The following is a 24,973-nucleotide window of genomic DNA, read 5'->3' as shown; positions in this document are numbered from 1 at the left end:
GTTGTAGGAATAATTTTGAAGGATGCAGAAGCAGAGAAATAGGAACACAAATCACAAGAATCGAAATGGATCATTGAATCCATTAGAGCTCTCCAAGAAGGACAAAGATCATAGGAGAGTGAGGAGTTTAAGCCCAGAAGGAAGAGCAAGCTGCAAATGTGAAGAGGGTCAAACCTTTAAAGAAGCCAAATCACTGAGAAATTGAAGAAACACTGGAACTTTCCAAGTAAAAGGGACGAGCTGAGAAGTCCAGAATTGATACTTAGTAGCTGTTGGATCTTCAAAGATCAATGACCACGATTGAATCGCTAGATCACAATCGGAGGTACCAAGGGCCAACAATAGTTTTTAGCGGAGTTGTGATATCACCGATAGTGATATATCGGCGATCAGTGTCAGTATTTATCAGTGATCGGTGTCGGCTATCGGAGAGTTCAAAGGCAGCGTAGAGGAGGTGGACCCGATGAGACTATAGTTGCAGGTATATACTTTTTGAAATCCGAAGTATGCAGTTCATAGGGAATTTCCTTTGTAGTCCTGAATAATTAATAATTCTGATAGTTATATGGTGCGGGCCTTTTAATGTAAAGCATGTGTTATCGATTTGATAGTCAGAGATCGGAGTCAGAGAAGGGGGACGGTGCATATGTGTTAAGACTGTGGAAGTCCCAATAACTGATAGCGATTGCAATAGAGGTTTTAACCTCGGAATCAGTGTGAAACTGTAAGGAATGCGAAGAAAGAGTATGTTTGCGGCAGAGTATGTTTACGGCATTTCCTTTGGAAAGGGTTGTAAAGTCTCGAAAGGAAGGTTTGAGACAACCTTTAGTAAAAGAGTATAAGGGAGGCTTATAAAGGTTCATATAATCTTGATAGACGTTTCAGGCGGGATGATTGGTTTTGTTAACAAGGAACTATATAAAAATGCCACTTGACCAATAAATGGTCTAAAGATTTAACTCCATTATAGAGTTAAATATCTTGGGATAGTTGTGGATGCATTACTAATGAATGCATATTGTAGGTATGTGCGGGTGTTACCTTTAGCCTGCACCAGATTCCAAACCCACCGTTCTCTATAATTTTAGCCAATTTCTAGTTGAGGCCATCCATGAACAATTTGTCCAATTTAATACTGAAGAAGTATTCAAGTATGCTTCAGTACTTGTATATGTTCTTATATATTTTTAGGGAGACAAGTGTCCATTCACCTTGCATAATTTAGATGAAGAAGTCAATCAACAATCAGTGATATTTTGGACTTCTATGGGAATGAAGGAGAAGGAATAATTTACATATAAATAGTTCATAGAATTGTTTGTTCATCCAGCTATTAATCTTATGAGCAGCACTCCAGTAACAAGAATCAGTGATGAAATTGTGAGAGTATTGTAGTTGGTTGATCAAGCCACAATAGGAGATTAGTATCTTTACCAAAACTATACAGAAATCAGAGTCTATGGTTGTGAGCTTCCACCCTAAAAACTTCCTAGGTACCTCCCTATTAGAATTTTGCATTGGAATATATTAGCGAGAGGTTAAATGCAAATGAAGTACATTATGTAGCTATAAAGAAGAAATCACAATTCAAGCTAAAGGCTTGGGTTGGCCCTTTCATCTGTACCACTAGAGCAGTAGGAGAAGAAGCAGACAAGTTATTGAAGGAAATGAAGTTTGGTCTCAGCTTCACTTGGTCTTATGACCAAGTGGGAGTAATTTCAAAACTCGAGGTTGAAAATAAGTTTATTGCATACCACCGCATAGCTAGGCCTGAAATAGAGCAGTACAAAAATCAGTTAGAATGGAAGGAGAACACCCTTCAAGAAGGTGAAGAATAGGTAGTCTCTACTTCAAATTTACAAACTCCACTTGCATAGGAAAAGACAACTAAATGAGGAAGGGAATAACAGTCATCCCCTACAACTGAAGCATCAAGCTAGGGCTTTAGAATTGTATATAGAAATAAGAGACCTAGGATCTATGTGAAGGTTAGTGCAACAAATGAGCCACAAAAAACAACATATGATGGAATTTGAGAGACTTTTCTTTTTACATAGTCTGGTGGATAGTCTATTCATTCCCCCACTCATTCCACTACTTCTTAGGAATACCAGATGATTCAGACAAGTGGAACCAATTAGAAGGAAAAAGAAGATGATATCTTTCATGCCTTCAGTGAAATTAAGAAGAAAATTGAGGAATTGAAATTGAACACGTATACTCAATTCTGGAAACACTCTTCCAGCTCTCAAGCTAGACTTCTTTCTTTCTTTGACTCTAAAAAGGGTAAGATGCAAATGGATTTCTTACAAGCTCAAATTCCATAGCCCAGGACTCCTACACATTATCAGAAGAAAACCTCCTTTGAGTTTAGTGTAAAAGATGTACATCCAATTGACCAAATTGAGATGCACAAATAGACTAGCTAAATGATTTCTTCCACTTTAACTCACACTGCCATGATTTTTTCAAAGTTGCAGGTCACCTTGGCAAATACACAGTCACAGCTCAAGTTGGAAAAAGTTTCCTCACTACAGAGGACGCCAAGATAAAGTCTTTGGAATATCTAGTGCTGAAGATGGGATATGATCCCTCAAATATAAATTCTGCATAAGAACTTGTTAGGAATAAAAATGTTGAGCTCTCAGCATTAAGGAAGCAACTCAAACTGTCAGCTACTGAGAACCCAATGACCAAGGAGATTGAAGAAATGGAGACTCAGAAATCTGACATGATGAAGCTCATCATGGAAAAAAATATGCAAATAAAACAGATGGAAGAGCAAATGGAAAAATTGGTCAAAGAGAAACAGGAAGATATGAAAAGGGCTCAAATTCCAATGGATATAGTTCCTCTTTCACGAGTCTCTATAGCCATAGTTTCTACTTCAGGAACAACAACAACTATAGGTACATCAAAAGGAGTTGAAAAGCTTGCAGAATATGTTCAGAACCTATCCATTCAGACAGTATAAATCAAGAAGTTGCAGGACGAACTGAAAGAATTACAACATATGAAAGCAATTATAGATGGTTCACTTACAACTTAGTTGTACAGGGAAAAAAGTAAAATTGAAGTTTTGCGGAAAGAAATCAAAGAATATTACCTTGGAAATAAACTAGGTTTGGCAAAGGAGATTTTATGGGAAGAGATTACTGAATTAGTCAAGGATATCTGGCCTTATATCAAGATAACCTTTGATAAAAAATACTTGTTGGAGAAAGCTCAGGAAGTTATTGAAACTATCTCCAAGGAAATTGAGGACATGCCAGAAGTTGCCAATGAGGTAATCAAATTTCTGAATTCTAAAGACAACTATGAGCATGAAGAATTAGGTATAAATGATAGGACAACAACCATACTTGAAGTGAAGAAAATCATTACAAAGAAAAACCTCGTTCCTAAGTTGGAGGAAAAATTCAACAATGTTAATGTCATAGTTCAACGATTTTTCAATAGGTTAAAACCCTTCACCAGCAAGGGTTTTCCCTCTAGGCTTGTGATAAACGAAAAATTAATGCCCATTGAAGATAATGTTCAAAAGCTTACAGAGGTAGGTACCAATTCAGCTTCAGTTTCAAACATAAGAGGTGCAGCAATACCAAGAGTTGTGTTGAATGCATTCAAAGATGCCTTTTTCATTCTATCTGAAATCATACATATAGTTCCAGTAAAACCAACTTTTACTAAATATACAGAAAAGGATGAAGTTTACTGAAGGGTAATTAAGTTATCTATCCCAGATAAGAAATGTTGGGAACAGTTAACTGACTTACTTGACTGAAAAGAGGATCAAACATCATTTAGTGTTTCCAGGAAAGGTCATCAACAGTTCAACAATTTTTAGCTTCTCGAAGAATAGTCATCAACAGTTCAACAGTTTTCATCTTTTCCAAGAATAGTCATCAATAGCTCAACACTAAAATAGTGACAGATCGACTATCAATTTCTATTCCTGATTTTTTATTGATCTATTTTTGTAAATTTCTTTAAGATGTTTTCTTAGATCTAAGATTGTATAAATAACTCCCTTCCATGAGTTATTAAGGGTTGCACCCTTGAAAGAAGCATTTGTAAGCATTAAATGTACTTGGCTTTTTATGAATCATTAATACAAAAGCAAAGGATTCTGAGTTTTGATTCATATAGTTTTCTGTTCCCTGTAAGTTTTCCAATTTTCATTTATTGTGTTCTTTCTTCATATTCTTAAGTTTTACAAAGATAAATAGGTAGGAATAGTTGTGCTTCAATTTTCTCCTGTAAGCTTCTGAAGTGATCACCTTTAAAGAGAATGAATTATATAAAATTGTTTGTTAAAATAATTCCCTCTAAATCATAAAATCATCATCTTCTGTAATCTTAGGCATATTCTGTTAAACTTTCTTAACATTGTTTGAAGGTTTTCTTACTTATGATAATTTAATTTTCTATTTGAAAATTGTAATAGTCATATCGTCTTTCAGTTTCTACTCATCACTAAAAAGGCTATATCATTGTCTGGATTTTAGTAGAAGCCCTTTGTTTAAATATTAATACTATTCAAAAAGGTTAGGCATGATTGTTTTAAATCTATTTCATACATTGGTCCTCCAAAATTAAAACAAACCCCACCAAAAACAAATATCTTAGATACCCTGGCATGATAGTTGATCATTATCATCTCAAATATACAACATCAATCTGGCGTCGTTGCCAGGGATTCAAATTTCATTAAGTTTTCCTAGGTAAGCGATATAATTCTTATTCCTTTAAGGTGACTAAAGTTCTAGATAGGTCAAACTCCTTCACCTGGCGACTCCATTGTACCAAACTAGCACCTTTTAAGCACACTAGATCCCATTATGAATCTAAAACAATTAGTCCTCTGTTAGATCCAGAAAGACTTGTGAGAAAGGTCAGTGCTAGAAGAAGACATCAACCATCTTCTCCTACTTCAGCCTTGCAGTCTGAAGATATATTACAATTTTATCCCTATAGTAACATTCCATCCAATCTAGAGTACACTCACTTATCACCAAGGGTTGCTGAACTCTTAGATACGGGAGTTTATTTCCAATCATCCTTCCTTTCTCATTCACTTGAATCTCATCTAGAACCCCCACTTCCACTAGGATCACCTAAATCTGAGTCCAACCTGGGTGTTCATTTACCTGAATACAAACCTATAGACTTTATATCCCCCACTACTTATTCATTTTATTCCACTTCTAAATAACTTGAATCTTCTACTTCTAAACAACCTAAAGGGACCTTCGCTATATATTCAAATCCACTTTTTGAAACTGAAGAGGATATTCATTCTCAGGTCCACAAGTTGGTTATTAAGACTCCTTTAAAATCATTCAAGATGTCTCCACCTTATTTATCTCCTCCTTCTTCACCCCCACATAGTAATTCACCCATTCTATCACCATCTTCCTCTTCTCTATCATCATATTCACAAACATCTCATACATCATCTTCTACTATGGTATTCCAGCCCATTGTATAGGAAAGATATGCAACTTTAGTTTCACCTCTAGTCCTTGATGCTTTCCCTAATGGATATTTAAAACACCTTCCTAGATATACTAGAGAAACTTGTCCCCCAGGTGAGGACCATATTCAAGAATTTCTAGACTTTGCAGATAACGTGAACATAGAATAAGAAAATTTTTACATGAGATTATTTGTTTAGTATCTTCAGGGAAATGTGAGGACTTTGTTTAGGAAGTTACCTGCAAATTCCATTAGAAACTAGGAAGAGCTAACAAGTATATTCAAAAACCAGTTGGGATTGAAGAAAGATGCTCTTTACCTTTTGACTGAGTTTGAAGAACTTCAAGAAAACTTTGGTGAACCTATCTCTGATTTTATCAAAAGGTTCAATAAAATTTATCATAAGATGCCCCCTGATTGCAAACCCCTTGTATCAGCAGCCAAGTCTAGGTTTCCAAAATATTTTGAAGATCATTTTGTTGTGATGTTAAGAGAAAGAACTTCAAGGCCTCTTGAAGATATGCAAACTAATGCTATAGAGGTGGAAGAAAATAGGGCTGCCTCATCCACTTTAAAAGCTAAAGAGGAAAAGGCCCAAATAAAACTTAAATCAAGTTAAGAGGCCTCTACTTCCTCTAAGACTAAAACTGAAGATTCTAAAATAGATGAGATAACTTCAATTTTTAGAATATATCTAATAGAATTTCCAAGATTGAGACTCAACCTAGAACAGTTCAAGAAATGATCACTCGATCCCAAAATCAAAATCAAGTTCAATACAAAAGAAATCCACCATTACAAATTCTTCAAAGGCCTAGTAATGATCATCAAGTTTCAACTCTTTTACTGATAGATGATCAACAACCTGATGACAATACTATGACTATCACTGAAGACATTAACAATATGGATACCTCTTCTGGTCAGACCACTACTATTCCTCTCTCTCAACAAAATCAGGTTGAAGAAGATCAAGACTCCTCATAGGTTTCCAAATACCATGCCTTCTCTGAATTCCTAATTGCAGAGGTGAACAAAAGATATGATCTTAGGCCAAGACCTATTCCTGGAAGACCTCCTAAGGAACCTCCAATAATTGAACCTCTTACTAAAGCCATTCAAACTCAGACAACTATTGTTTGACCATTAAATTAGTCAACTGTTACTACTGAAATTGAAAAAATTGTTTTAACTGCATTTAATGTTGTAAAGGAGTTAGAAAGAGGTAAAATCCCTATACCACTTTTAGAACTTTCCAAAAACCCTGGATATAAAAATCAAGTCTCCAAATGGATACAAAACACCTCAATTAATGATGAAAGTGATATTATTAGTCTTCAAGATGAAAAACCAGCAGTTGTCTTTCCTAGCTCGGATATGATAGATGAAATAGTACCCCCTTTCAATGTGACTCTTAAAGCAAATGATTCCATGCTATACAATTGTATGCTTGATTTTGGAGAATCACATAATCTCATGCCAAAAACTATCATGGATCATTTAAATCTCGACATAACTATATCCTATCACGATTTGTACACCTTTGGTTCCAAAAGGGTGCCTTGTCTAGGACTGATTAAGGATCTAGTAGCCACTCTCGCCCAAATCCCAGTAAAATGTGTAGTGTTAGATATAGTTTTCACAGATATCCCTCCCAAACTTGGAATGCTCCTTTCAAGGTCTTGTTGTGAAAATTTAGGGGGAACTCTTTAGATGGACATGTCTTATGCCACTATTCCAGTTTATGCGAGAGAACAACTAAGGTTGTATAGAGAAGTAAGATTTGTGCACACTGTTTGCAAAATAGATCAACCAAGGAACCATCCAATTTATGAAATTGATGAAGATTTTGGTTGTGTTCAACTCTATTCAAACCAAACACATGAAACTCAAGTAAAAATTGAAGATGTAATTGACAGTCTTGTACCAAATCAAACTGATGTGTGGAAGCTATTCTTTGATGGTTCTTGTACAAAGGATGGAGCAGGAGCTCAGGTAGTATTAATCTCACTAGAAAAAGAAAACATGACACAATCATGTAAAATTTATTTAGAAGTTACAAATAACGTAGTTGAATATGAGGCTTTCTTTTTAGGACTGCAGTTAGCCAAGAGCTTAAAAGTACAAAACTTGACTGTTTTTACTGACTCAGAGCTCATTGTTAAACAAGTTAGAAATATTTGCCAAACAAAACATCCTAGGCTTAGATCTTATTGAAATGTGGTTTGGGATTTAGTTGAAAATTTCTTTAATGATTTTAATTTGATTTATATCCCAAGCGATTAGAATATTCATGTAAATTCCCTAGTTGTTTCTGCTAATTCATTTAAAATTCCTTATCAAACTAATGTTCTCTATCAAATAAAAGTCAAATATGGGCCATCCATCCCAGATAATCTAAAATACTGGTAGATAATCGAAGATGATGAACAGTTAAAATATTTTCTGCAAGTTATAGATGAATTTTCAGTTCTACAAATTGATGAAAATACAATAGAAACAAATGAAAACACAAATGAAATGATAAGTCAAATTTCAATTCAAAAACTGCCAATCATGATATCGTTCAGTAGTCTAACAATTTTATTCCCAAAGGTCTCATTGCTTTAGAGAAATTGTTTGATCAAAATGATGTCCTCAGATACCCACAATCAATTTCTCCACAAGATGACATGCAGGAAGTAAATATTGGAACAAATGATGACATTTGGAACATCAAAATCTATGCATTCTTAGATCTTGAAATCAAAGCTCAATACCTTAAGTTATTTGAAAAATACAAGGATGCTTTTCCATGGACCTATGCCGATCTAAAGACATATGATACATCATTGATACAACATAAGATTCCTTTAAAACCAAAATAAAAACCTTGTCAACAGAAACTTAGGAGGATTAACCTAGCTCTTCTACCAATTGTAGAAGAGGAAATTAAGAAAATTCTAGATTCCCAAATTATTCTCCTTCTTAGATACTACAATTGGGTCTCTAATTTAGTTCCTGTTAGAAATAAGTATCAGGAAATCAAACTTTGTGTGGACTTTAGGAATTTAAATAAAGCATCATTAACATATAACTATCCTTTACCCAAAATGGATCAGTTACTTTAGATGGTTTCAGGAGCAGAAAGACTTTCCATGCTTGATGGTTTTTCAGTTTATAATCAAATAAATGTTGATCTAGCAAATAGAGAGAAGACAACTTTTACTACACCCTGGGGTACATTTATGTATTCTATAATGCCCTTTGGATAGTCTAATGTTGGAGCAAGTTTTTAGAGAGATATGGACATAGCTTTTGTGGGACAGGTAAACAAATTTGTAGATATTTATCTTGATGACATAACTATTTTTTCTCATTCTCATAAAAAACATCTAAAGCACTTGATGAAGGTTTTTTACAGGTGTAGGAAATTCAGAATATCCCTCAATCCTAAAAATTCTATGTTTGTTATCAAAGAAGGAAAGATTATAGGCCACATTATCTCAAGAGAATGACTGGTGATTGATCCCAAATGTGTTTCTGCTATAAAAACATTGTCATTACCTACAATTAAGAAGGAGATTCAAGCTTTTCTAGGCAAGATTATTTTTTTAAGGAGGTTTATCCTGAATTATGTTGAAATTGTGAAAGACATAACTAACATGCTCCGAAAGGATCATGAAGTTAAATGGAATGTATCTTCCAGGTATGAATTTGATCAAATCAAGAAGGCTGTCTCTGAAGCCCTAACCTTGGCTAGTCCTGATTATGCCAAGCCATTCAGTATATTTTCCTTTGCCTCTGAAACAACCCCAATTGTTGTTTTATTACAAAAGATGAATATTCCCATGACCAACCTATAACCTTTTCCAGTAAGGTTATGAGAGATGCCAAGATTAAGTATGAAATAATTGAGATGCGAGCCTATGCCCTTATACAAGCACTGAAATCATTCAGGATGTATGTCCTATATTTAGCTATTACTGCTTATGTCAGGCCAGGGTAACTCCAGACTTGGCAGAAAAGACTGATTGATTATTTCATTAGATAACTATTGTTTATATACATAAATGAGACGGATCAGTTCATCTTCTTGATGACTGTTCACGTTCCAGTTTACCCAACCGCTGAGGATTAGGTGTGAACATTCCCCCCTTAATCTGAAGGGATGTTGGTGAGTCCAAGCATCGTTCTGAATCTTTCAAGCTTTTCTCTTCCAAGCGCTTTGGTGAAGATGTCTGCAATTTGCTCATTTGTGGAACAATGACGGAGATGGATTGTTTTGGCCTCAACATGATGTCGGATCAGATGATATTTAGTATTGATGTGCTTAGTACGATCATGGAACTTTGGGTTCTTGGCCAACTTTATTGCAGAGGTGTTATCAATCATGAGTGGAGTTGATTGTACTTGTTTTACCTGCAAATCTTCAAGAATTTTCCTAAGCTACACAATTTCTTTCGTTGCTTCAGCTGCTGCCACGTATTCTGCTTCTGTTGTGGAATCTGCTGGAACTAATTGTTTGCGTGATCTCCAGGAGACAGCTCCTGATCCAAGACTCATAGCATATCCTGAAGTAGATACCCCAGTTTCTTTGTCTCCATCGAAGTCTGAATCAGAGTATCCAATCAAGCTGAAGTCGTTCACCTGTGTATACTTGATTCCAAGGTCTTGAGTTCCCTTCAAGTACCTTATAACTCTTTTTGCAGCAGACCAATGTCCCTCACAAGGCTTTTGCATAAACCTGGAGAGGATTCCAACAACAAATGAAATGTCTGGTCTGGTAGTAGTGAGGTAGATGAGACTTCCTACAAGCTGTCTATACTTTGTTGCATCCTCAAATTCCTTTCCTTCAATAGATGTGAGCTTCAAGTTTTTTTCCATTGGAGTAGAAAGAGGATTGCACTCTGTCATGCCAAATCTGTTTAACAAATCTCCAATGTATTTCTTTTGAGAAAGAAATATGGATTTTTGATGTTGGGTTACTTCAATGCCAAGATAGTAATGAACATAGCCCAAATCAGTCATTTCAAAATTTTTTCCTAATTCTTTCTTTATGGATGCAATATAGCTTTCATTGTTCCCTGTCATTAAAAGATCATCTACATATACCACAAGATATACAACTGTTTTGCCAACTTTCTTGACAGATAAAGTTGCATCATCAAGATCAAAATGATTGAAGTTGAGTTTCAGAAGATGCTCAGTTAGTTTTTCATACCAGTCTCGTGGTGCTTGTTTTAGGCCATACAAGGACTTCACAAGTTTGCATACTTTATGTTCATGTCCTTTCACAGCAAATCCTTCAGGCTGGGACATAAAAACATTCTCTTTTAGATCTCCATTCAAGAATGCAGTTTTTACATCCATTTGATGGACTTTCCAACCGTTCTGATCAGCTAGTGCAAAGAGTGTCCGGATGGTGGCCCATTTTGCTGTGCGGGCAAAAGTTTCCTCATAATCGACCCCTTCATTCTGTGCAAAACCTTTTGCCACAAGCCTAGCTTTGTGCTTGTCAAGTGAGCCATCAGCTTTGTATTTGTTCTTGTAGACCCACTTGCAGCCAATTGGTTTGGTTCCAAATGGAGGATCAACCAGCTTCCAAGTGCCATTCTTTATGAGGGCATCATACTCCTTCTGCATCACTTCTTTCCATTCATCATGAGAAGCAGCTTCTTTGAAGGAAGTTGGTTCAAAATCTGTAGACAAGTTCAATTCACAATCATAAGTAACATCCATATCAACAGGTGAATTAGAGTTATCTACATCACCTCCATCTTGTCGGTTTGTATTTCCGGTTCCTGTTTTTCCAATTTCATCAGGATGAACACTTTCAAGTGTCTTTGTCAGCCACTTTGGGGGACCTTTCTAAGATGGTCCAGGCTGCCCTATTGATTGAGTTGGGACTGAATCAAGATTGAGTCTCCCAATTCTATCAATTACATCACTTAAAGGATCATCCGATGTTGGAGTTTCATGAAAGGGAGATTGTTCTTCAGAAGAAGGTTCCACATGTTGATCTAGTATAGGAATCCCCCCTTCAAGATGTGGAATCTGATTATCAAACTCTTGAAATGATTTTGTTTTTGTGAATCTATCCAAGTGATCAAGTTGCCGCTCAACAACACTGTCAGATTTGGATGATTCAAGAAAAATGACATCTCTAGATACAACAAACTTTTTATTTACTTCATCATAGAGACAGTATGCTTTAGAGGTGTTTGAATACCCCAGGAAGATACACTTACGACTTCTAGCACCAAGTTTGTTTCTATGTACCTTTGGTATTAAAGCATAACAGGTGGAACCAAAAATCCTGAGATGTTTTACCGAAGGAACATGTCCATACCACAATTCATAAGGAGTCTTGTTTCTTATAGCACTAGATGGACATATATTCTTTATATATTCAGCACATAGAACAGCATCAGCCCAAAACATTATCTTTACATTTTTGAAGAAAAGCATGGATCGTACCATATTCAAAATTGTTCTATTCATTATTTCAGCTACACCATTCTGTTGAGGATTATAAGGCACAGTTGTTTGATGTTTGATCCCATGTTGGCGAAGATAGTTTTCAAATTCATTTGATGTATATTCTTTTACATTATCAGTGCGAATAGACCCAATATGAGATTGTGCATCATTTTCAATCCACTTATGAAAATTATTGAATGTTTGAAAAGCATCAGATTTGTTCTTCAATAAATAAACCCAACACATTCTGGTGTAATCATCAATAAATGTCATGATATATCTATTTCCATTTGCAGAAGGAACAGGCATTGGACCACATAAATCTGAATCAATGAGTTCAAGATTCCTATGTGCTCTTGAATGTGAATCATGAAAAGACTGTTTGCTATGCTTTCCTAGAATGCAAGCATCACATTGCTTATGTTTTCTAGGAATTGTAGGCAAACCAGCAACACCATTTTTCTTTAATAAGCGAAGATTGTCATAGTTTAAATGTCCAAATCTAGCATGCCATAATAAACTTGATGGAAGTGTACCTTCTTCATGATGAGAAATATATGAGAAATGTTGTGCATGAGCAGAGGTTCCTTGCAGTTTAAGAAGTCTTTCTTCTTCTATTCCCCTCATGACAAGTGAGTGGTCAGATTCCTTTCTTACCTCAAGCTTTCCATCAAACATATGAATGGAGTGACCTTGCTGGCGGATGTGGACCAAGGACAGCAAGTTTCTCTTGAGCTGTGGGAGATATAGAACATGATCCAGAAGAAAGTCTGGAAGACCAGGCAGTTTAAGCCTAATTGTGCCAAGCCCTGATGGCTTGATTTTTGACTGATCTGCAAAGTATACTGCTCCATCAACATTGTCAGTGAAATCTTCAAAAAAATCTTTCCTATGAGTCATATGACAGGTTGCTCCTAAATCAAGCAACCAATCATTTTTCGAAGAAGCAAGTGAAGCATTAAACAAATCTTCATTTACTCCAATATTACATTGTGCCTCAATATAGTGAGTGGATTCAGGTGCTTTACCTTTGTCTGTGTCATCAGTTTTACCTTTCTGCTGGTTTCTTCTCTGCTCAATTTTGTCCCATGGTAGCTTGCCTGTAGAAGCATCATGTGATCCATTTCATTTGCAGTGAATGCAATGCAGATCTGCCTTTTCTCCTTGAGAATGTCTGCCCCCCCTGCCTCTGAAGTATCTTCCTCTTCCTCTTCGTCCACCTCTTCCTCTTGTAGAATCTTGAGCAGGATGATTTTCTTTATGAGCAAGGCAAACAGTCTCTTCAGAAGATTCAGGGATTGTCTTCTTTCCAAAGGCTTTCTCTCTTTCATCAAACTTTTTCACAAGAGAGTCAAAGGTTATATCTTTAAGATTTCCATTTGCTTGTAATGACTCAAGATAATTGGAGTAGGTAGGATAGAGTGCTTTGAGAAAGGCAATAAGAGGGATATCCAGCTCAACCTTAGTGGATATAATATCATGCATTATATACTTTACTTCAGATGCAAGAGCAAGAGGATCATTATTTTTTAGTTCAAGAGTGAAGAGTTTAATCATGAGCTGAACAACTTCAAGTGCAGAATGTGAATCATAGAGTTCTTTCAGCTTTTGTAAAGCTTCAAAGGCAGTGGAATAAGATGAAATATGACGACTTACTTCTTCATTTACATATTCTGTGATCAATGCATAGGCTTTGTTGTTCTTGTTTTCCCAAATGACAAGTTCTTTATCTGATGTAGGCTGCACAGGGTCTTTGTCTTCTTCTCCGACACACACTCCTTTCCACAACTCATTGTAGATGAGGGTGTGTTTTACCATCCGAGACCATTCAGAATAGTTCTCCTTGCCAGTGAGAACTATTCCTACCATAGAGATGATTGAATGCATTCTGTAAAAAATTACTTCTGCTAAAAAAAATCCTTACGTTACAGCCTTCAAATCCCTCTAATATTTGCTAAAAGCATCAGCATTTCATTGTACATATCACTGCAATACTACTATGTTTTGAAAAAATGCGCAAGGGATCACTTCAATATATCACTTCATTGTATTAATATATCACTTCAATATATCAATATATCATGCAATACTACAAATGCTTTGGTATATAAAACATTCTGGAAACACCGCAATATTTTGAATGATATACAAACGCTTTGAATCATTTAAACTGCGTAATATCATGAATTCAACAAACGTTTATACTTTGACTCAACTGCTCAACGCTATACCAAAACCGCCATCATAAATATACACTGAAGTTAAAAATCAACTGCATAATACTCAACGCTTTTAACTATCCCAGCAGCTTCGTGTCCAAGAATGCGTGGAAAAAGACCGTCTGGATCCTTTTCGCTTCAAGTATAGAGCCACATACAATATCTTTATGCGGACCTCCCCAGCCTGAGGTGTGGCGACTTGGACATCTTCAATATACGCGCGTTAGCTGTATCCATTCATTTGATCTCTGTTTCTATGTATATAACCCTCGGCGATGTCGACACAGGGTCAGGTCATCACATGCAAAGCTGCTGTTGCATGTTGGTGAGGGTGTCACTGAGGTTCAACCGTAGAGAGAGGGCTCGGATAGGTCGGGAGTGTGGACAAGCAGAGGCTTACTACCTCTGCTCTTGACTTCACTGGTGTAGAGAACTAGCAGGACGGCCTCGAATCCGGCAAGGGGCTCGTGGAGGAAGTGTATGCCCGATACAAGACGGGAGAAATAGATTCTGACAACGAGCGTTTAAGCAGGGTTTCGTCCTGGTCTCAGTTCGGTGATTTCTAAGTGAAGTAATCGTGCTGAGGGCCGATTAGCATTTCTGGGTTTTGCATGTTAAAGGGGCACAATGGCTTTTGCAAGTAGACTTGGAAGCCTGCTTAGAGCCAACGACAGAGACAGTCGGAGGCGGAGCGGAATTCCACAACGTCCTCGATGAAATCTCCTCAACGGAATTTCACAACGTCCTCGATGAAATGTTGCAGAGCCGGTGCATCAGGTGTGGAGAGGCAGCGAATCAAAGGAACGCAGGACAATCAATGACTTTTAACCGATGCGCAGAGAATTAATAACACTCAGGACAGATGCAGCGCTCAGGACAGAGCAGCGCTCAGGACTGAGCAGCGCTCAGGACAGAGGAGCGCTCAGGACAGAGATAAGGGAGTTACAAGGAATCTGGGACCTGCGCTCTGATACCATGTCAGGCCAGGGTAACTCCAGACTTGGCAGAAAAGACTGATTGATTATTTCATTAGATAACTATTGTTTATATACATAAATGAGACGGATCAGTTCATCTTCTTGATGACTGTTCACGTTCCAGTTTACCCAACCGCTGAGGATTAGGTGTGAACAGCTTATGTTCCTAAAAATGATGTCAAAATTGTTTTAACCCAACGAGACACTGATGGGAAGAGAGGTAGATGGATCACTCAAATACTGGAGTTTGATCTAACTATCAAAACCACAAAGCTAGTAAAGGGTCAAGGATTAGCTAAGCTTCTAGCTGAATCCAACTGTAAAGTGTTGGGCATCAACTCTGTTTCGGAAATATGAGGGGAGAATCCACAATAAACTGCTCAAAGTTAAAATTAGAAGAATCCATAAGAACCTTATGTTCATGTAGAAGGGGAGAATCCACAGGAACCTTCCCACCATCTTGAAGAAAAGAATCCACAAGAACCTTTACCTTTATATCAGACCATCTCTCTACACATTGATGAGAAATTTCTTTTGTCAAATTGGTATCAAGATATTGTAAATTTCTTGATCCATTTTGAATGTCCAACATCATTCTCCAAAAGTCAATGTAAAACTCTCAAATTGAAAGTAGTGAAATATTGTATCATAAATGCAAATCTATACTAGAAGGACCCACTAAATATCTTGTTATTATGTTTAACATAATAAAAAATGGAAGGAATCATTGATCAATTTCATACAGGATTTTGTGGAGGATATTATGCTTGGAGAGCAACAACATATAACATATTAAGGGCAGGATTTTATTGGCCCACATGGTTCTTACAAGTAGGAGAAAAGGTCAGAAGTTGTGTCCCTTTTCATATGTTCGCTGGTAAGAAAAAACTATTAGCTCTCCCACTTATCCCAACAATAGCCTCAGCACCTTTTCTCCAATGGGGATTAGATTTTATTGCAGAAATTCACCCCACTTCAAACAATCAGCATAGAAGGATCCTCACTGCAATAGACTAATTTACCAAATGGGTGGAAGCAATTCCAGTAAGAAATGCTACTCATTCAATAGTAATCAACTTCATTGAAGAAAACATTTTATCTAGATTTGGTTGCCCAACACAGATTGTTACTGACAATGCCACAAAATTTTCTAGTGTTAAAATGATTGAGTTTTTCCAGAAATATCAGATTATGTTATATCATTCAACTCCATATTATCCTCAAGGTAATGGTCTTGCACAATCATCAAATAAAAGTCTGATAAAGGTGATCAAACAGAATTTATTAGATCATAAAAAGAGGCGGGACTCTCATCTGATTTATGGAGTCTAAGAAAATAGGATTACTGCAAAGAGATATATTGAAAAATCTCCTTTTTAGTTAGTCTATGGGAAAGATGCAATTTTCCATACCAACTTGACCTTCCCTGTTTTAAAGCTTTTGCACAATTCAACTGATGAACCTAATGCTTTTTCAAGGAGAATAAACCAAATTATTGAACTAAACGAAAACAGAGATGAAGTTCAACACAAATTGAAAAAGTATCAGAATAAGATGAAGAACCTATTTGACATAAGAGCGAGGGAAAGGGACTTCAAGGAGGGTGATCCAGTTCTAAGATGGGATTCCATAAGAGAAGACAAGGGAAAACATGGCAAGTTTTATAGCCTATGGTTTGGACCTTTAGCTATTGCTGAAGTAAAGGGAAACAATAGTTTTGTGCTACAAAATCTTGAGGGATTGTATCCCACTTATCCTGTTAATGGAATGTTTCTCAAACATTATATTCAGTACTGAGAAGTTGAAGTAGATTCCATTACCACCATTGTAAAAAGTCTAGTTTAATTTATTTTTCAAACTATCATTGTGAGTTTTCACAACAAAAACTCCATAGCCCGAGGAGAAGGCACCTGGATCTACAGGTTCTCTGCATTCTACAGGAAAAAGTAGTCCCCAATTGGAGCCGATGTTGTAGCATATTTTGGTGTTGGTAAGTTAGCATCAATTATTCAAAAAAATGAAAATCATTTCAAAATATGTTATGTTAGGATATGGACAAAAAGAATATTGAATCAAAAAATGTTAGGGATATTTTGATGAATAAGTCCATATCAAATAAAATGTTAGAATAGATGCCCTAAAAAAGGAAGGCAAAAATAAAAAATGTTAGATTAGAGAGAAAAGAAAAAATAATAAATTTTGATAGTGTTGCAAATCCAAATTCCACTACTCTTAGTCAAAGTTTATTTTTGCAAATAAAAAGTTTTGTGCTGATTGTTTAAATGCCACACTAGTTCATACAATCTAATTGTATAGTTTAATCATGAATAGATTTGATTTAAATTGTTTGTTAATATGTAGCAAATAAAATTGGCTTAACAGTTCAATCTAAGCCAATGGAAGTGATAAGTGGATAGAAGTATATTAAAATTAAAAGGAAAATGTTGAGTTGCTAGTCTAAATGCACTCGGGTGACTAAGATTGATAAAATGTTAGGAAATTAGGGGTAGGTAGAGAAATGAAATTGAAACATGATAGGATTTATATCCTAAGTCAGAACATAGAATACATGTGTATATATTGATTGGTTTTAATTAACGATAAATTGTAAATAACAATGTTATTTGTGATATTCGAACTTTATTCATTCAATCGCCATACCTGATACCCTTCACATGTCACATCCACTATAACTTTGGACCCCACCATTTCTTTCCACCCTGTCACATTAAAACTCATTCACATATTTTTCATGCCACACACTCCCCCGAGATCTAACGGTGTACCTCGCTCCTCGGCCCTCCTTTGTCTTCCAAACTTTATTGGGGGGTCCGAAGTCAACAGTTTTGGAAACCTCCCTCCTAAACTAATTTTCCTCCATCCTAGTCTTTCAGGACTAAAAATCCCGAAACAACATACCCACCTGCACTTACTTCCGAATGCAGTTTTCATTCGACCGTTTACCACCGCTCCTGCATCATCATCCACATCTACCCCGTGTCACTTCCTCTGTCCAATCAGTTGTTGCCTATTTGTCCATTATTCATTTAATTCCCCATTCCCGCTCATACAACAATATTCCATTGATCCTTTAAGAAGACCCATTGGAGAATTAATGACAATTTGACTGTTGGTTAATGGATCCACTCCATGTTTTTCATTATAAGCCCTGTTTTTCACAAACACCACTACACAGTGCATTCTCATAATTTGTTGTATATTTCAAGATTGCACTCAAAACAATAGATTCATCATTCAACTAAATTTTCAATTCTATTCAAAACCAAGACGACATCCAGGTCCACCTAATCCATTTTCAGTTATACTGTTTTTTCTGTCATTACTGTGTTTCAGACCAATTTTTCCCATTTTCTTCAAGTTCAGCTTGCAATTCACTTAAAAAAGCCTCATAAGGGAAAGGAAATTGTAGAAATCCCAAATACCCTCATACATCAACAATTTGATTTCCATCATACTCCCCTGGTCGACAGAGACTGTAAAATCATTGGGTATTACTCTCAATTTGATTTATATGAAATCTACTGCTAGATGGAGGATCAACTAGTTGATCAAACAGATGATTTGGACTTTGGGACTCCCACCTTCCTCGCTACATTTTCCTCAGATACACAGAGAGCCTCAATTTGTTAGGAAATGACATTAATCCTATGTTCCCAGTCAAACAGCTACCATTTCACCTACAGGAGAAATCCTCTCTTTCATCAATTCTCAGTCTATTGAACATATGTTGCAGGGCCCAACTATTGCACCAAACCATCCTTTCTCTCATGAAAGCCTGATAGAATCCTATCAAAAGCTAGATTTCACTAAAAGATCTCAAACTCTTGAACTTTTCCTAGTTGTAGATAGATCTCTGCCTAAAAGAAACCCTCCCTATGATTCATCCATGTTCTCAGACAGAACCAAAGCCATCCATGAATAATTTGTCTAGTTTAATACTGAAGAAGTATTCAAGTATGCTTCAGTACTTGTATAGTTTTTTATATATTTTTAGAGGGACAAGTTTCCATTCACCTTGCAAAAGTTAGATGAAGAAGGAAATCAACAATGATTGATATTTTGGACTTCTATGGGAATGAAGGAGAAGGAATAATTTACATATAAACAATTCATAAAATTGTTTCATCCAGCTATTAATCTTATGACCAGCACTCCAGTACCAAGAATCAGTGATGAAATTCAAAAAGTATTGTAGTTGGTTGATCAAGCCAGAATAGGAGATTGGTATCTTTACCAAAACTATACAGAAATTAGAGTCTATGGCTGTGAACTTCCACCCTACAAACTTCCTAAGTACCTCCCTATCAGAATTTTGGCATTGGAATATATTAGGGAGAGGTTAAATACAGATGAAGTACATTTTGTAGCTACAAAGAAGAAATCACAATTCAAGCTAAAGGCTCAGGTTGGTCCTTTCATCTGTAACACTAGAGTAGTAAGAGAAGAAGAAGACAGGTTATTGAAGGAAATGAAGTTTGGTCTCAGCTTCACTTGGCCTTATGACCCAATGGGAGTAATTTCAAAACTCAGGGTTGAAAATAAGTTTACTGCATACCACCACATAGCTAGGCCTGAAATAGAGGAGTACAAAAATCAGTTAAAATGGAAGGATAACACCCTTCAAGAAGCTTAAGAATAGGCAGTTTCTACTTCAAATGTACAAACTCCACTTGCACAAGAAAAGATAGCTAAATGAGGAAGGGGAGAATAATCATCCCCTACAACTGAAGCATCAAGCTAGGGCTTTAGAATTGTACATAGAAAGAAGAGACCTACGACCCCTGTGAAGGTTAGTGAAACAAATGAGCCACAGAAAACAACATTTGATGGACTTGGAGAGACTTTTCTTTTTACATAGTGTGTTGGACAATTTACTCAGTCCCCCACTCATTCCACTACTTCTCAGGAAAAACAAATGATTCAGACGACTAGAACCAGTCAGAAGGACAAAGAAGATGATATCTTTCATGTCTTCAGTGAAATTAAGAAGATTAAGGAATTGAAGTTGAACACTTATACACAATTCTGGAAACACTCTTCTAGCTCTCAAGCTAGACTTCTTTCAGTCTTTGACTCTGAAAAGGGTAAGATGCAACTGGATTTCTTACAAGCTCAAATTCCACAGCCCAAGACTCGTGCACATTATCAGAAGCAAACTTCCTTTGAGTTTAATGTAAAATATGTACATCCATTTGACAAAATTGAGATGCACATACAAACTAACCAAATGATTTCTTCCACTTTAACTCACACTTCCATGAGTTTGTCAAAATTACAGGTCACCTTGGCCAATACACAGTCACAGCTCAAGTTGGAAAATGTTTCCTCACTAGCAAAGGACACCAAGATAAAATCTTTGGAGATCTGGTGCTGAAGATGGGATATGATCCCTCAAATATAAATGCTGCAGAAGAACTTATTAGGAATAAAAATGCTGAGCTCTCAGCATTAAGGAAGCAGCTCAAATTGCCAGCTTCTAAGGAACCAATGACCAAGAAGATTGAAGAAATCGAGACTCAAAAATCTGACATGATGAAGCTCATCATGGAACAAAACTGCAAATAAATAGATGGAGTAGCAAACGGAGAAATTGGTCAAAGTGAAAGAGGAAGCTGTGAAAAGGGCTCCAATTCTAATGGATGTAGTTCCTCTTTCAGCAGTCTCTATAACCAGATTTTCTACTTCATGCACAATAGGAACTACAGGTACCACAGAAGGAGCTGAACAGCTTGCAGACATTGTTCAGAACCTGTTAGGTCCCTATAATACTAGTGATTCCCCCATTACTGTTATCATTGTATCCCTTATTGTTATTGTTGTGCCCCTATTGTCCCCATATTGTTATTGTTATGCCCCATAGAATCCCACTACTATTATTTTTGTGCCTTTATAGTATTATTGTTAGGGCAACTTAGTTATATTGTGTCCCCTTAGACTCCTATATATAAAAAGGAGGTTTTGTCATTTGAATCATCCAAGAATTGTTCTTTTGTGTAATGTGAAGGAGGTTTCCCCCTCAAAGAGGCTAAATTCTAAGGCGTTGATCTATCTTTTTATCCTTTTGTGGGTTATCTTCCTAACATTTTGTATCAGAGCTTTGGATTCTAGGGTTTTGTTGCTCCAAATAGGTCATAGAAGAATTTTTGCTATAACATTTTTGCTACGACATTTGAGAAGCAACAAAAAAGACTCATTTGCGACAAAATCGTATTGAACCTCGGGTCTGAATTTCAGAGCTTGTCTCACTATCTGTTAGGATATATGATCTAAGGAAGTTAGTGTTTTGCAAGCTCCAGAATTTAAGCTAAAACAGGTCATCATGGGATTTTCTCTATCTCTTTCGCTACAAAGTTTTAGAAGCTAAAACAAAAACCCATTTGAGAAGAGATCGATTTGAACCTCAACTCCAAATTTCAGATCATGTCTTACTATATTTTTGGAGATATAGTATGAGGAAGTTATGGTTTTTGTAGACCCCCCAATTACATTCCAAATAGGTCACCATGGGAAAATCATCATAACGGTCTCTTTGTGCATCAAATTGAAATTTCTTAAGACGTTACAGAAAGAGGAAAAAAATTAGTTTCTTGTATATATTGTTTAGATCCAAAGGTCAAAACAGTGACACGTGGCACTTCATACAATTTCACTCTTCTGAAAAGGTATATAATCAGATCATCTTAGGAGATTGTGCATAAATCTTTCTTAGAGAATTGAATTTCAATCAGACTGGTGGCATTGGAAAGAGGACATAGAGCGGTACGGTAGGTCGAGATTTTAGAACTGGAAGAGCTGAAATCAAGGAAATACATCAGATTCAATATCATGCTCCTACAAAGTGTAAAAAAAAAATTATTTTTTTTTTCAATTTTTGCATAAGCTTGGTTTGAAAAATTAGTTTGAAGGAATTCAAAGGGCATAGTGAAGCATTATTATTGGAAATTGATGCCCCGATGAAAGAAAATGGAAACATCTAGTAAGTAACCTGAAAGCTCTAGCATGACTCATGAGAAGAGGAAGAAATGCAACATGATATATCAAAATTACAAGACCAAGTACAAAAAATGTCACTCGCACAAAAAGTAACAGAAGATAAGATGGATGATTTAAAGAAAGACATAGAAGCTAAGATGGATGGTTTAAAGAAAGGCGTGGAAGCTAAGATGGATGGTTTAAAGAAAGGCGTAGAAGCTAAGATGAATGGCGTGGAAGCTAATATGGATGGCGTGGAAGATAAGATGGATGGCACGAAAACTAAGATGGACAATTTGAAGACAGATTTCAAGACAGACATGGAAGATTTGAATACAGATTTGACAAAGTTTCTACAACAAATGCTTACTAATGGCAAAGGAATAGTAAAGGAAACTCATGATGAGAAAAAAATAAATGTTAATCATGATTTCATAGACTCTAACGTTGGATTGAAGAACCACCATGTTCCAAAGATCGATATGAGGAAGTTTGATGGCAAGGAACCTAGAACATGGATACTACAGATGGAGCAATTTTTTGATCTTCATAATGTGCAAAACACACAAAAGGTATGCATTGTAACTTTATATTTGGAACCAAATCAGTTTGTATGGTATCGATGGCTTTGCTCTCGTAAACAAATTTTCACTTGGGCTATTTTTACAGATGAAATGATAGCACATTATGAGGATCCAAAAAGCAACACTTCTTTTAGCCAATTGATGAATCTCAAACAAAAGGGTTCAATGATGGAGTACATTGAGGACTTCCAAAAATTGAATATAAGGGTAAAAGATATTTTGGAGGAGCATAGGATTGATATGTTCATAGGGACTTTAAAAGATAACGTCCAACATGAGGTTCACCTTTGGGAACCAGATTCATTAGAGAAGGCATTCAGATTGGCAAGAAAAATGGAAAGAAAAATTATGGAAATAAGGAAGTCTACTACTCACAATCATAAAGATGGAAGTGTTGTTGCCCCTAGCCATCCACAACCTACAAGGTTGAAACCGCAATGATTGGAAGAAAAAAGAGCAATAAGGCTTTTTTACAGTTGTGATAGAAAATACACTAAAGGTCATAAGTGTGCCGAGAAGAAATTATTTTACATAGATTATGAAGAGGAGGAAGAAAAGGAAAAAGAAACGTAAAAAGAAGAGGATATACACCAGGAAAAAACCCTAGAAAAAATAAGAAATGAATCTAACCATATCTTGTAATGCATTGGCTAGAATTACCACTCCTCAAGCTATCAAGATAGAAGGGAATATCAAGAAGAAAAAGGTAATAGTGTTGATTGATTCGGGAAGTACCCATAATTTTATTCATTATAAGATAGCCAAAGAATTGAATTGCTTCCTATATCGAGCACCAGAGTATCAAGTGATGGTTGCAAGTGGAGGAACCATAAATTTCTTAGGAAAGTGTCATAATATCAAGCTATCCATGGGAGAATATGTATTGAATAGCCCAATTCTTTCCATTCCAATGGGTGGTGCTGATGTTGTACTAGGAGTCCAATGGCTACAATCCTTGGGTACAATAGCTTTTAATTTTCAAGAACTTTTCATGAAATTCTCTTCAAAAGGAAAGGAAACCAGGAAAGATAATCAGCTCTAATGGAATGACAAATCTTCTAAAGAAAGAACAATGAGGCATAATTGCACAATTGTGTTCACTAGAGGTTCCCACATCAAAATCATCCATTTCTCCATATCTCCAAAAAGTCTTGGACAATCATTCCAAGGTATTTGAGACTCCCAAAGGTTTCCCACCTGTTTGTGATCATGATCATGCTATCAATTTGATTCCAGGAAGTGTTCCTTCAAACATCAAGCCTTACAGATATCCCTATGTCAAAAAGAGTGAAATTGAACGTATGGTTGCAGAAATGCTATAGGCTGGTATAATTCAACCTAGTCAAAGTTCTTTCTCTCCTCTAGTAGTATTGGTTCACAAGAAGGATGGATCATGGTGCATGTGTCAAGATTATTGGGAGATCAACAAGATCACTATTAAAGATAAAGTTCCCATTCCTGTCATTGATGAATTATTCGATGAATTGCATGGATCAATTTACTTCACCAAGTTGGATCTTCATTCAGGATATCATCAAATCAGAATGAAGACTGAAGACATTCCAAAAACAGCATTTAGAACTCATGAGGTTCATTATGAATTTTTGGTCATGCCTTTTGGCCTTACTAATGCACCTTCTACATTTCAAGGGTTGATGAATTCCATTTTCAAACCCTTCCTTGGAAAATTTGTGTTAGTATTTTCTGATGATATACTAATCTACAACAAGTCTTGGAAGGATCATGTCCAACATTTTGACATGGTGATCAAACTATTAGAGGAGAAACAATTATATGCAAAAATCTCCAAATGTTTCTTTGGAGTACAAGAGGTGGAATATCTCGGTCATATTGTATCTCATGAAGGTGTTAAGGTAGACCCTAGCAAAATTAAAACCATTAAGGAATGGAAAATCCCCACATCCATAAAGCATCTATGAGGATTTCTCAGGTTGACAGATAGTTTGTTAAGAATTATGGGAGAATAGCAACACCTCTAATAACATTATTGAAGAAAGATGCATTCTCATGGACTCTAGAAGCAATGAAGGCCTTTGAACATATTAAAGAGGCAATGTTCCAAGCACCAGTATTAGCTAAACCAGACTTCACAAAAACCTTTATTGTGGAATGTGATGCCTCATGAAATGGAATTGGTGTTGTTTTATGTTAGCTGATCCAAAAATACAATTTTATCATAGGTTATAAAATTAAAAGAAAATAATTATTAATTTAAGATATTAAATTAATAATTATTATT

The 24,973-nt window shown here is 36.1% G+C and overlaps 1 protein-coding gene across 1 annotated transcript in view; it reads left to right on the top strand.

Annotated features, from left to right (window-relative positions):
- LOC149199222 (uncharacterized protein At4g15970-like) overlaps positions 1–24,973 on the top strand; it is a 126,322-nt gene that overhangs the window by 23,183 nt on the left and 78,166 nt on the right. The window contains exon 2 of the mRNA XM_089400492.1: positions 3,058–3,286. Within this exon, the coding sequence (XP_089256618.1) occupies positions 3,058–3,286 (229 nt within the window). The remainder of the gene's footprint in view (positions 1–3,057; positions 3,287–24,973) is intronic.

The sequence above is a fragment of the Pinus tabuliformis genome, chromosome 2_1 (genome assembly GCF_031772625.1).
Source record: "Pinus tabuliformis cultivar Carrire ecotype Pingquan chromosome 2_1, CPIR1, whole genome shotgun sequence".
NCBI classification, from domain to species: domain Eukaryota; kingdom Viridiplantae; phylum Streptophyta; class Pinopsida; order Pinales; family Pinaceae; genus Pinus; species Pinus tabuliformis.
Note: the sequence above shows the minus strand (reverse complement) of the source record. Positions and strands in the feature narration are given on the sequence as shown.